This window comes from Saccostrea cucullata, unplaced genomic scaffold (assembly GCF_032062105.1).
Source record: "Saccostrea cucullata isolate Sc308-1 unplaced genomic scaffold, CSIRO_AGI_Scuc_v1 ctg2868, whole genome shotgun sequence".
Taxonomy (NCBI): Eukaryota; Metazoa; Mollusca; class Bivalvia; order Ostreida; family Ostreidae; genus Saccostrea; species Saccostrea cuccullata.
Window position 1 is genome coordinate 38093 of NW_026934923.1, and position 14678 is coordinate 52770.

General features: G+C 33.2%; 1 protein-coding gene across 1 annotated transcript; it reads right to left on the reverse strand.

Moving 5' to 3' along the window:
• Positions 1–364: 364 nt before the first annotated feature.
• LOC134241551 (fibroleukin-like) lies at positions 365–13674 on the reverse strand. Its single transcript, XM_062723591.1, has 5 exons — positions 13566–13674; positions 6973–7112; positions 6694–6790; positions 3453–3620; positions 365–621 (listed from the first exon to the last, which is right to left on the reverse strand). Exons 1-5 carry the CDS (start codon positions 13672–13674, stop codon positions 365–367), a joined length of 771 nt encoding a protein of 256 aa, XP_062579575.1.
• Between the last annotated feature and the right edge of the window lie 1004 nt (positions 13675–14678).

Below are 14678 nucleotides of genomic sequence, written 5' to 3' on the forward strand. Positions count from 1 at the left end.
GTAGTGTAAATTCTAAATTGTAGGAATCATGACCCCCGGGGGAAGGGCGGGGCCATTATAGGGAATCAAAGTTTTACATAGAAATATATAGGAAAAACCTTCTTCTCGGGAACCACTGGACCAAAAAGCTGAAACATATGTGCCCATGGAAGGATCATGGGGTAGTGTAGATTTCAAAATGTCTAAATTATGATCAGTGGGGTAGGGTGGGTATGCACTATGTATAACAAGGGGGAAATCTGGTAAAGAACAGAATGGCCATAGCTTCTCAGGTGAGCGATGTGGCCCATGGGCCTCTTGTTTATTTTTTTTTTTTATTTCACATTAACACAGAAAATAACAGAGAATACACAAAAGCAGACACTTAATGAGGCTTAATCATCATTATCGTCTCTGTCACATGTATCCCGGATGGAACTTTAGGAAACCAAGGATTAACCCAGGCTGATGTGTTCCAGGGACCATTGAGACAAGCGTAATGGCAGGCATTGAACCACCAGCCTCCTCCAAAGTAAGCAGCACAGTTATATACACCACTGCTGTCGTAATCCCTGTCCAGGGTACTGAAGTACATCCCAGACAGAACAGAAGAGGAATCGCCAGTGTTAAGTAACATGTCACCTGTGAAAAGAAAGAAACGATTATTGCATAAGTACCTCATTTACATTACCATTTTCATCAAAATTCTAAATTGTTAAAATTCATCATGCATTTTTAACACAAGGGTTAAAAATATCCAAAAATCTTTCATAGTTCTTGATTATCTTTGTTTTTATATAATCTATTTTGCCTCCTGTCTTATCATGGAAACAAGATTTTTTTATATGAGTTTACTTATATCTGTGCATATATTTTCACAACAGAACAGATAAGACCAAAAAAAAAAAAAAAAGAGTCATGATGCATTTTCATCAGAATATCAATTTTGACAATGTGATTTTTACGGACAAAAATCGATTTCAGTTCTACAGATGTATTCGAAAATGGTGTGCCAACGTTGTCACCATCTGTTACGCAGGTAGGTTAAGGTTACAACCAAATATTCTACTTGCCTATATGATATGACGTCATAGTAAGCTGTATGACGTGAAGTTTAGAGATAATTATTTCTTATAATCGATATCTAAGATTGATTTGAGGTCGTGAAAATGAATCAAAATATGCAGAGGCATAATACAAACAGAATTTTGTCGTTTCTGGGTCTCTGTAGTTATCACAGGGGTTACATACCAAACCCGTGACGTCATAACTGTTGATCACGCAGTCGCAGAGTGAAAGTGAAACATAACGTGAATTCATGTAAACGAACACAAGAAATCGGAGTTTAAAAGCATTTAGAATGAATAACTTGTTTGATTCATTTGGGAATAAAGCTTATGAATAAGGTATGGTAATATACTTCTACAATTTCTTCGTTAAATTAAAGCAGGGAGGGTGTTTACTTGCCGATCAGCCTTTCCTCTGTCGTTCGTAACAAATAAGATGCAAAAGTTCAACACTACGCCGCACACTTTGAAACTTAATTTTTGTTTCTATCTAAAGTTCTTATTCTATTGTTTTTGGAAAGTGCTGCTATAGAATCGTATGGTTTACGGGAATTAATGCATTTTTTTCGATGTTATGAACAAAATGTAAAAATTTTGGGAAGGTTTCGTCCGAAAATGTTGAATAATTATTTCTGTGATAGGACAGTAGGATTCTAGCAGCACTTTGCATGGTACAGAGATGTTTTTACATAACTAATATTACAAATTTAAATTAATTATCCCCGGGGTAGTGTTGAACTTTTCACTTTTTCATTAAGGCATATTTTCTAATTATAGACGTCAGTGGTGACCTCGTGGTGAAGTGCGTGATGTAGTATAAGTCCCATTGAAGTCTGTAGAATGCATAATTATAACAAAAGTTTTATCCTTGACTTTTCCGATTTATTAGTGTTACATAATTATAAAAAAAAGTGTTAATTCGCCGAATTTTGGTCCATGTGCTGCCTTAACATACCCGCGTACGGTATGAGGTGGAATAAGCAATTGGATTTAATTCCGCTTGATCCAGTGAATGTAAATATTTCCATAATTAAGTACTGGCCTGCCGCTTCTCCGGATTTGAATCTGATAGATTATGTTTTGTAGATCATGAAACATTGTGAAGAAAAATTCTGATAGATACATAAACTATCCTTGACTGGAAAGTTACAATCATGTTCAAACAGCAACTTTATAGGCAGTCTGGTAGAGTATAAAACGGCTTTTCAATCCTTTTATAGTGAGACATATGGGATCTGACCGACTCTTAACTTCATGCATTGTAAATTCTGTGCAACAGATTTTAAAAGCTGAGTACGTATGAAAATCGATCAAATCAATACCCTTTCAAACTTTATCAATTTTTTGAGTAACTTTTGGCTTCAAGAAAATATAAATTAAAAACATTCTCATACATAATCTTTTTTCAAAAATGTACTTAACTTAAAGACCTGATTTTTTTTTACCGTACTGTTGGTTGAAAAGTGTGTGTGTGTGGGGGGGGGGGGGGGGGGGGGGGGGGCTGGTCGAAGTTACAGTGGCGTTATTAATGCCAGACCCACTATACCCAAAATGTCAAAAATCTATATGCACATAGCAGTACACAGGAAGTCTGTGTTTTATAATAAGGGTTAACTTTATGTATTTCGTTTCTTATTCTAAGTTTTAATACTTTATGACCTGCATGACCTTTATGACCTGCATGTTTGTCATCGGGAAAAAATGTTGCAATTCGTAATTAGCTATTTCAAACGCAGAAAACTAGGACTATGTATGATTATATTATATGTATATGATATATAATTTCAGAGTAGAAAATGTAATTAAAGTCCCACTTTCAGTACATTGATTTATTATGGAGTACACGTAAGAAGACTCTTGATTTTCAAGCACAAGCTCGACTTCGACTGAAGTAATTATGAGTGCCGTTCGGGGTGTCTTTTTTTAATTTTTGAATGAAAAAGCTTTACAATGTATAGAAGGAAATCTTCAAAACATTGTTTTTAATTAAGACTAGCAGATGAAATTTGTGTTTTCCATGTGTATCGGCTAAAACAGCAGATTATAGCAAATTGAAATGATATAAAATGATGAAAGAACATTTCAAAACAGATGATACCGAACGGTTATAAACGGTATAAACATGTTAAAACGGCATGAAACACGAACCCCTGAAATTTCCAAAGGTTTGATAAGGTGTCTCTTAGCAAAAGATACCCCCTGTTGAAGGAAAGGTTTCTTTTAGAAGAAATCATAAATTTGATTTTTTCAAACATTATCGTTTCATAAAAAAGCGACAGAAATTACCAGCTTTTTGCATTTTAGTTTATGACAAAATATTTTAACAATTTGTATATGTAATTTTTACTTTTTCTCCCCCTATCATTCTCCTTCTGTACTTAGTCACACATTCAGCCTACTATCTACCTAATGTTCCATTAGCTGGTCCTCCAAGAAAAAGTCTGTACTTTTCTGCTTCTTCAGAAATGGAAAACTGATGATAAACTTCATACAAAGTTGTACCATGTTTTAACGTAAGTGAGACATAGAGGGAAGAGTTCCTTCCCTTGGTAAGATGATGCATCACGTCATTTCCTTCAAAATATCATCCTAGGGTTAGATGTAGCATTAAATTAGCAAAGTAAGGTTATTTAAGAATTTTTTTAAGGGATTGCATTAAACAAAACACATGTATTCATACGATAGCAGACCTATTTTTTTTTTATTCACATGAAGCAGAATTTGTGCAAAATCTAATGCGTGAAAAGAAGAAAACACTTGTTGTGGCCTTGAACTTGATATTTAGATATATCGTCTACGTATTGTCAATTCTCAGTGGTCAATTCCATTGCTACGTCGATACGATATATCCTGGTGAGCTTGAGATAAAAGATGCCAGAGAGACTGACACATCTGTTTCTTACTTGTATATTTTACTTGAAAAAGACGTTAATGGTAATGTAACAACCACGCTACGAGGGTTGTCAAAAAGTTCGTGGACAATGACGTGTTCGTCAAGATTAATGGTTATATATGCATCTATTGTATATCAAAATATTTCTTATGAAAACCAAGTCTTAATGGTTTAATTCTTATTGATGAAACTAGATATTTTTGTAAGAATCGGGGTCTTTAAAGACTGCATATTGTGCGTACGGACCAGTCTGACGTTAAGCTAATTTCATTATAACGTCAAACATTTGGATTTTGACTTAAACACATGTTCATGGTTCATGGACACACACTTCATTTCTTTTTTAAGGCGCAACGCACTTCCAAGTGCTAGCAATAATCTTTAAGTAAAGATTATAATTTATTTAATTTTGAAAATTCAAAACAATTCACAAAAAATTAGGAGTGTCATCTAAATTAACATTAAGTATACACAAACTGCACAGCAAAGTCCGAGACTGCGCTAGATTTATAACGAAGTCACGAATAGAAACCTCCATTTTCAGTTAATTACATGTTTTTAAATTCTTGTAGTGTCTTCGAATTTGTACAAACCGTTGAAAAAATTGTATATACCAATCTGGAATTGATGCACTAAATATTTTTCAATAATATTGAGTTGTGTCACCTAATATTTTGTCTCTTACGTCGTTTTAACTGTAAAAATACATATATTTTTTTTATCGGACGCTGCCCTGTGCTGACGGCCGACATCCCTTTTTTGGTCGAGTTTTGACACATATTTGTTAAGGTTTTTGTTTAGCATTTGTACTGTCTATAAAGTAAGCGATACTTAAGATATCATAGATTGATTATAGACTCTTTATTTGTGTAACATAAATTTTTTATCAATTTTTGACCAGTCTTATATAGAAAATAATCATTTTTATTGCGAACACTTTATATCGCAGTTTATGTCATTTTAACCTTGGTCCATGTGCACCTTCCGCGACCTTTAAAGACCCCGATTTTTACAAAAATATTACGCTCCATCAATAAAAATTAAATTATTTTGATTTGTTTTTCATAAGAAATATTTTGATATACAACAGATTTATATGGAACCATTTATTTTCACAAAAACGTCATTGTCTACGAACTTTTTGGACAGCCTTCGTATAACGCCATGACTTTTACTTTTCTATCGTCACCTTCCCTTACTTATGCAGTAATATACGTTTATCACCTGCAAAAGGAGTCTACATATCTCAGTTACTTCATACCCAAGAGGATGCGCTACGTATGAACAATTTCTAAATCGAGGTAAATTATTAACAAGCAAATTGATGAAACAAGAATATCAAGAGTCCCGTTTAAATACATGTAATCATTTCGCAAATTTTATGGTTGCTACAGTGACCTTGTCAGCAAATACAATTTATCATCGAGACAAATGCTGACTGATGTTTTTCCTCATTATTGTTAGTCCATTATTTATACACTGATTTGACGACGGATTTTTCCGCTATGTCCCCATCATCACCGGTCAGCAGGGGACGCTCACTTTTCCATGGCATCTAGTCCCACCTCTGATGTTTCGGAAGTCCGTGTTTGCTCTGCTCCAATTTTTTTTTATTGTTTTATGGATTTTGATATTGAATACTGTTCGTTATCTCCATATCAATCTATTAGTAAATGAATAACTTGTAAGTTTTAAAAGTGCTCTTCAATATTAGGGGTTGTATACGATAATATGAATTTTATTAATGTTTAGAAGAGTAATTGATTTTGACTGTGCTCAATGTACGGTTGGAACCCTTCAATTTTTTGTTTGCAAAAAGTTAATTTGAGTTGAGTATATGAATGTTTATATATAAATGTGAGAAAAAAAAAATGAAAGAATAATGCGTGAAGGAGGGCAACTTTGGAAATATGTAATAATTAGAAAAAGTGAGATTTAAGAACAGATGGTACAAACAAAAAAATGGATGCCTGAATTGGTATATATTTTTATAATCTGATTAGATTGCAAATGGTGCAAATACGTAATAAATTTCTAAAACATAAAAGAAGTTGTAAACCTTCTGTGATGTTCAAAATACTAACCTTATGAAACCATTGTTATTATTCCATACAAATGTTTTTCGCCTCAAATTCCATTTTTGTGCAACTTTGAATAAGAAATTAAAAACTATGCGGTGAAACCTATTCATTTTATTCATATAAATGTAAACCAAGTTGTTATTTTCAAAATTTTTGACAAAAGTTTTTTTGTATCATCTGTATCTAAATAGAAAAAAAAACAATGTAAATTGGTTCAATTTAAGGATAATTTTCATTAAGAAAAAAAAAGGTTCACATCCTTCGTTTTTAAGTATGTTTTTGAAATCCTTTACAAAATTCAATTCAGCATATCATTATCTTTGTGGCCGATTAATGTGCCCTTTATCAGTTGAAAGAAATTTTTACTGTTAATTGAAGTTTTCTCTAGCTTTTGACAAAATACGGGAAAAAGCTGAAGTTCAAGGAGTTATAAATAACACTTGGGAGGGCTTTATTACCGTGCAAAATTCGAATGCTTTTGAAACAATGTGTTTTAGTTTCCGTAGTTTTCATATTAAAGAAAAATACTGAGACTGATTTGTACTGAAACTGAACAATGTTCTTTAGTATGACTAAATATATGCGCATTCCTTGACAAATCAATATTTACAAACAAGAGAACATTGCAATAAAAAATACCAAAAGTTTTACAGAGATTGAAATAAGAATCTACCAATCCAATAAGAGTCATGAGGATTTCCAAAACCATTCTTGTACTCCGCCCATGTTCTGTTGAAACCCACAGATCCACTCATCCGTCTTTGGATTGCCTAAGGATTACCAACAAAAATATTCTAAGAAATAGCGTTTACACCTTATACATGCAAAATAATGCTTAGGATATTTAAATGGGAATCTCGAGCTCATTTACTTTTTTGTATAAGAGAAATCTACAAGTAATTCAAACACAAACAAAAACAGAGAAAGAGAGAGAGAGGGAGAGAGATCTTACTGTCCAGCCTCCACCCTCTGTTGCCATGTTACAGTACACGTCAACCTGGATCTCGTTACCAAATGGACGAATTCTATATACACCAGAATTTCTTTCTCCGCTTACATATAGATCCTCACAATTTGTATTTGGTTTGGCACCTATATGATTAAGTCAGAATGTTTATAATATGTGAAAAAGAACAGGAAATTGGGTTATTAAAGAGTCATATCCTCTTTATCATAAAAATAGAAAAGAATACCTCTTTGTTAATTGTTATTTTTATATTTAAAGGTATTTCCGTGTGTAACATTTTTATAAGTGCGTATGTTTCACATATTTAACAGAAACTTTATTTATCATGTCAGAAACGATTAATAAAATAAAACATTTAGTTATCTTAAGGTTGTTATTGCAAAGACATTAGTTAAAACATTAATAAATGAAAAAAAAATGTTTATTTCTTATTATTCTTACTACAAAGTCTCAGATTAAGCCTAGTTGATGCTTCCATACAATCATTTATTTATCTACAGCGTAGAGATATATTATGCTGCAATGGGTAAATAGAAAGTTATCGTGATGCGATTTAACATCGATAAAATTTATTTCAATTTTAATTGTCAAAACATTCAATAGAACATTCCTATAAAAATTCTTCAAATATTTTTTGGATACATAATGCCAAGTTACGAATTTGATATCTCTGAGACAACGGGTGTTTTTATATTACATATCAGGGTTACAAATTATTGTTTCTTTAAATTTAGGATTAGTTCAGTTTCATATGAGAATATTCACTCCTCCGTGGCACCTAATCTCACCTCTGATGCTTTGGAGATCCGTGTTTGCTTTGTGCCTCTTTTGTATTGTTATAAAAATTGACTTTTGAGCTCGAATTATGTTCGTTTTTTCCAAATATTTCGCATATGTAAGCTTTCAAAAAAAATCTAAAAATGCTATCAATCTGCATTCAATTTGATATCAAATATATCAATTTAAACTAACAATCATAATTTGCAATGTCGACAGTATTTTAGAATATATTCCGTTATAAACAATGTTGTAAATCATGGCTTTCAGATTTCTTTCCGTGATTCAAACAATTTTCTTCCTTAAAAGTGGATAAAAATAAATCCATATATATGGATCGGATAAGGATGGTTTTGGTATGGATTTATCGGCAATTTGAATTCTTTTTGCAGGAAACATATATTATTTAAATACAAAACAACTTGGATAAATAACACAAAGAATCTTTTTTCTTTAGAAATCATCAATATTTTTCATAGATCTCTATTCAGATAGGTCACCCCTACTAATGTGTTCGGAACCTTTTATTTTTCGGAGTTCTGCAAATTATAAAACCCGATGAGTTCAGAGTAGCTCTTGCGAGAGTTAGCGAGACTTCAGCGAGATAGGGTAAATTATTCACGGAAATGTGGCTAGGAAGTGACTAGCACGTGGAGGCATGGTAAACAGAAAAGTTATGTTGCGTTTCATTTTTCACCACCCTAAAATCAGCTGATAATGCCTGTAGAAATGTACTTCAATCAATCGATCTCTTTTACATTCATTCAAATTTAAATAAGTGTTCTCTTTAATAGAATTTTCTGCATTCATGAATATTTTTGCATGGGAACCGGGACTATATTTTTTGGTGTCAGATTAGCAAATGAGGCACCAGCATGATTTTAACTGACCAGTCAGCTGAATGAGTATTGCATCATGGGTTACTACGAATGCTACAGGAATTTTACGCTTGAAAAAAAAGAAAAAACCTTATGGTGAATGAAAAGCTTTTTTAAAATATTATTTTCATGCTCATAATGACAAACAATTCATTTGTTAAACATGTTTAATAAACCGCGGAAGTCTAGGTTTCTGAAAGTCATACTGCAAAAGCGATTTGCGTCTGTATTAATTCCTTTGTTGTACTATCGGTGAATACAATTGCCAGGTGAATTCCCTGGCCGAACACGTGATCTCGAACGTAAACAAAGTTTTGTCCATTTAAATGCATAAGAGATGCTGCTCGTTTTCTTTACCCTTGAAGCGCTGGTGTTCTGAACTAGACGCAAACTACATTTTGTTAAACATTTTTTCCATTTTACGACAAATTAAAAACCGTAACATCTTTCATGATTTCTTATCTTTGTATTTTGTTCGTAAGTAATTTTTTTTTATTTTGCAGTCGATTAACATGATCGTAGATTGACCTGAATTACGCGTTCGAAGTAAAATGTAGACATGTATTTGGCATAAACGTTGCTATTCATTCAACGATTGGTCAGTTGCTCGTGGTAAGATCCTCTGTGCGTATCTATAACAATGGCCATATAAGGCAAACAAATGTTTGTCAGTGTAGATGATTATTCACATTTTTTACCAGCGAATCGGTCACTAGTGAGCTCTAATTTTCACCGAAAAGTATATAAGATATACGATATATTGTTATTTTAACAACTCCTCCTTCAGCCACCCTTTTTCTGTTGAAAATCATGAGAGTCTTTCAGGAGTACCATAAGGCAACATTTATTAAAAGACATGTTTTCAAAAGAAACAGGCTATAGCAATATCATGTTTACTGCCATTTTATTTATAAAAAACCGGTTCTACCCTATAAGCTTTGAATAGATCAACCTAAACCACGTGTCTTGAATTTAAATCACAAAAACATTAGTAGGGGTGTAGGTGACGTGAGTTATGTTTGCAATTCAAAGTGGCAGAATTTTGTAAGATTATGACTCAATGTTGAAATGTGTGCATAATTTTGCATGATATTGCTTAAAAAAAAAGAAAAATGGCACATATCTAAGCAGCAAATAATGCTTAAGATTTCTTTATATCTTACAGATAAACTATTTGTTATTTCCGTTCAAAAAATATATATCAATCCATGCATTAAAATGTTGTTTGTTTTATGTATCCTTAATACCCCGGTAGGTTATATATTCACAAGTCAGCCAATTGTCGCCCGATCATCGAGCTCTGAGCTACAGTTTGATTTTATTCATCGGCCAAATTTTTGGACACCCTTATTGGTGAGCGACGGACGACCGACTTAATAAATTGAGCACCGATGGTCGGACGATGATTGAAGGTTGGTCGACGAATAACTTTAATTGACGAAATCGGCCACCGACGCAGAAAAAAATATAACTTGGACCGATGGATACAAAATTGGTCGGCCGACAAATATAGAGGTCAAAATCGGGCAAGACAACTGATGCTGAACTACAGACTGTCAGACGAAGAATCCCATTTTGCTTCAAAACCCGTCGGGAGTTTGTCGTTTTTGGAAATATGGGATTTTAATGATACAACGAAAATTTTGTCAAAAAGTTTGAAAATAAATACTTGGGTCTTGTTTTATATGTATAAAATAAAACGAAGAAGGCTCACCGCTTAGATTGTCATTTTTTTTTTTTCAAAAATGTACAGAAATGGAATTTGAAGTGAAAAATATTTGTATAGAATAACAAGGATTGTTTCAAAAAAGTAGATTTTTAAACAAGACAGAAGGCTAATAGTTATATATATATATATATATATATATATATATATATATATATATATATATATATATATATATATATATATATATATATATATATATATATATATATATATATATACATACATATATATATATATTATAAATTCATTATTTGCATCATTTGCAATGAAATTAGGTAAACAAAAATATCCCAATACATGCATCTAATTTTCATCCTTATCATCTGCCCTTAAGAATGAATATAGCGTGAAAAGAAAAACTCCATGCTGAAATCCAAAGGGCTTGGGGGTATATTCATGTATCAGTCACATGAAGAATAATTTTCATTTTTTTCAAAGATTAAATTTCTAAAACATAAAAACATGTAAATGCAAAAGTTACAATACGAGGGTTGTCCGTAACGTTCGTGGACAGCATTGATAATTACTGACAAACATTTGTTAAAGATATGAAACTATCATTTTCATCAAATTAATGTTTCATTTTATACATATGCAAATTTTAAACAAAAACAAAGAACAAATAGTTAAATTTTTATCAGATACAAAAAAGATACACACTCATACCTGGAGCAGTAAAAACGAAAATCCTTCACGTTACCAGACGTCAAAAATGTATAGTAATACATATAATTTTTCTCAACATAGTCACATTTTAACTCACTACATTTCTTATGTCGCATTAAACAGTCATCAAAAATATGATCAAACTGTTCCGATTTGATATATAAAATAATAATTAACACTTCCTGTCTCATATCCTGCAAATCATCAAACCTTTGTCTGCGTGAAAACGACGACTTTATTTACGGAAATACAGCAAAGTCACGTTATGAATTTCATTTTCCACAGCACTGCAATCTTGGAATGATGGTCTTCCATCACGAGTGTCATCATGTAAATTGTTACTTCCGTCCAAAAGTATTAGACTCCTCTTAAATTCTACAGAACGTTTTTCTTTGCTATACATTTTTTTCTCTGCTGTTTACAGCATATTCTTGGTCTCTGTTGGGTGTTTTTTCGATGTCTACGCAGAATGTTATCACTGCTCTCGGCTCCACCTCTTCTGTTAACGTTCCGTTTTTGAACAATGCCAGTCCTGTCTCAGTGGGTTCTAACCCCGATTTATCAGTAATTTCTAAATTCTGAATGTTCAAATTTTGGAGGCTTGATTTTATAACCTTTGTCAACCTCATTATGTAAAAGCAATCCGAATTTCCGCGAAATATTACAAAAAGATATGAAATTATAAGGTAATAATTAAAATATCTTTTTAATTAAAATTTGGTGGTGCTACGTGTCACCATCACAAGACTAATAATGAGGTCATAATTGTACAATAATTATCTCCTCGCGCAACTAGTTGCGGAGGGGATATAGCATCGCGAATGTGCGTATGTATGTGTGTGTGTTAGTGTGTTAGTGTGCTCGTTACCTTGTGGGCAAGATTGACAGAGAACCATTGCATTAACGTTTCTCAGCGTTTACATACTTGTGTGGCAGTATAAAAGGACAAAGCCTATAAATTTTCAAGTCCATTGATGAAATATTTCTTCAGATATCGCGTTTTTACTGCCTCGAAACACTGACATTTTATGTACGAGTTGACAATAATCATATGTGGGCAAGATTGACAGAGAACCTTTGCATTAACCACTCTCAGCGTTTACATACTTGCGTGGCAGTATAAAAGGAAGAAGCCTATTAATTTTCAAGTTCATTGATGAAATATTTCTTTAGATATCGCATTTTCACTGTCTCGAAACCCTGACATTTTATGTACGAGTTGCTAATAATCATTTCCGCTAGGGAACCAGTTTAAAAACCGTGTCGAGTCTGTGGGAACCAGATTAATAGAATTTGATGAACTTCGCGGTTTGATTACCAAACTCCACGGAATTTGGGATGCACGTTAAATTGAAAGTGTGTGTGTGTGGGGGGGGAGGGGGGTGGTGTGGGGGGGGGGGGGACGGGTTCCGACGCCTCTGCCACAAGTTCAAATAAACTGTCGATGTACATTGTTATTTTTCATTACGAAAAAAATCCGTATTGCCTGGAACTGTGAAATATACTAATTAGGTTGGTAAATAATTAAAATTACTGAGACTTGTACATGTAGCATGCGTGATATGTTTCTACTTGGTATAAGGGAAACTGCCCAATTACGTATGCATATTATGACCCCCACCCCATTCCCAACTTAAATGCTATGCAATTTGTTTTTTGATAAAAATAGACACCCCCACCCCCTATAATTCTGTTAAAGAAATAAATAGAGCTGAAAAAACAATTTAATACCTTTTATTAAACTTTACTACCCCAAATTAGGTATCAATGTTATGCCCCTCCACTAACCAAGACGCGTTGCACTTTGCATTTTGTAAAAAAAAAAATTGGATCAACAACAACACTCCACTCATTATTTTGTCAAAAGTAAGGAAGTTGATCCTAATGTTGCGGGTTTTAATCCCTTTGTGGGACGTGAAGACTGATCCTTCGAATGAGACCGTGTAAACCAAGGGCCAATGTCCCAATAGATGCTGGTACAAAAGGATCTCTCACTGCTCAATGGCCGTCAGTGACTATTATGAGAAAAAATGGGCAGCTCTTCACGGGCAAGCCTTCATATGAGCAAAATATTCATGAGAGGGACATTAAAGAAGATACTTTGTACTATCAATCTTTGACATGTTTAACGTCCCTCTAGAGAATTTATCTCTCATGAGATATTACCATTACCAGAGATGTTCCTGCCGCCAGGGGATGCTCCGCTTAGCGGTGCCCTTGTTATATATTTAAAATTTAATATTATATTACATTATGTTATTCATATATAGTAAAGGATCATTAATATGCAAATGATGAATATCAATGACACCATCTTCATTTAAATTTTAACTTGTCAACGAACTTTACGGACATCCCTCGTATGTTCAAAAGTAAATCTGTATGTGTACTCCAAAAATATACTTAATTTTTCAGCGTCTTTGTAGCAGAAAATAATGCGCCAATTCATGAATACAAGTGTATCTTAAAAAGAATAAATACATTATGATGCACAGCTGCCTGTTGAGCTAATTTAAGGTTAGGCAAACCACCCAATACCCAGTCACTGTACTTAATTTTGAGTATAGTCAGTATATGTAAACTCACACGGATATGTCCAGATATGAAAACGATTGCAGTGGTGGCAATCAATGCCATCATTAACCTCTAAAGGAAAACAAAGTAGTCTTACAATACATACATTTCAGCAAATCTCTGATTTCAGTGTCTTCCCGTCGTAGTTGATCTACCTCTCTCTGAATCTTTCTCACTTCAGTCAGAAGTGTAGAAATTGTTACAGTATTCCTTTCCTCACTGCTGCACACATCTTCATCATTCTTATAAATGTACTGAGCATTTGTAAATGCGAAACAGAAAACAAAGAAAATTATTAAAACGATTACCATGATTAAACTTTGACTTTCTCTTAGCAAAAGTGTTTTTAATTTTTTTTTTCTTCTGCTTAAGTACCTGCTGATGAGGAAGTGAAAAATTTCCTTATAATGTAATTTAATTCAATCTGTTTATTTGTTATATTGACACTGCTTTATAAAGTGACCATTAAATGAAATTAAAACCCCAAAACCTGTCAAAACAAATTGATTTAGGGCTTTTTCATGATTCCAGATTTTATGAACAATCATTACAAAATGTATTGTATTAGTGTTAAGATAAACATTTTTCTGGAAAACGTAACTAGAATCTGTCCGTCTGCGATTGTTTAAGATTTTTAAAAATTTCTCTCTACAACCTTTATTCGCGCTGTTTTCACAGAATGCCAAGCTTATTTGACTGGAGTTACGTATTTTACGTTATTTTTATGTTAGACGTATTTCCCTTTGCCCGACCGGATTTCTGTATGCGAGTGCCGGGACTGTAGTGGCCGGCCGGTGGGGATCTTCTGAAGAGAAGTTATTTTTTACACAAACAGATCAGACGAACTTTTTTGGGATCGGGGCCAAATTATTGAAGGAATCGCTGTCTAATTAGAAGACTATGCCAGGGCATCAACAATAGTGGAAAACATGGGAAAATTTGCATATCGGGCATATATATTTCCGTTTCTACTTGAAATAACAGTTGTACAAGAAATTGAAATACTGTCTAGTTTAGTTAATTTGAAATGCACGAGTCCCCATGACGTCCAATTTAACTATAAAAAG

Bases quoted from the DNA above. Each gene is read 5' to 3' on its own strand.
- LOC134241551 (XM_062723591.1), bottom strand. From the start codon at position 13,674: ATGGCATTGATTGCCACCACTGCAATCGTTTTCATATCTGGACATATC. The intron at 3,621-6,693 runs GTAGATTCTTAT...GATATTTTGAAG, and splicing joins TCATGACTCTTATTGGATTG to GAAATGACGTGATGCATCAT. The intron at 622-3,452 runs GTAGATAGTAGG...TTCTTTTCACAG, and splicing joins ACCAGCTAATGGAACATTAG to GTGACATGTTACTTAACACT.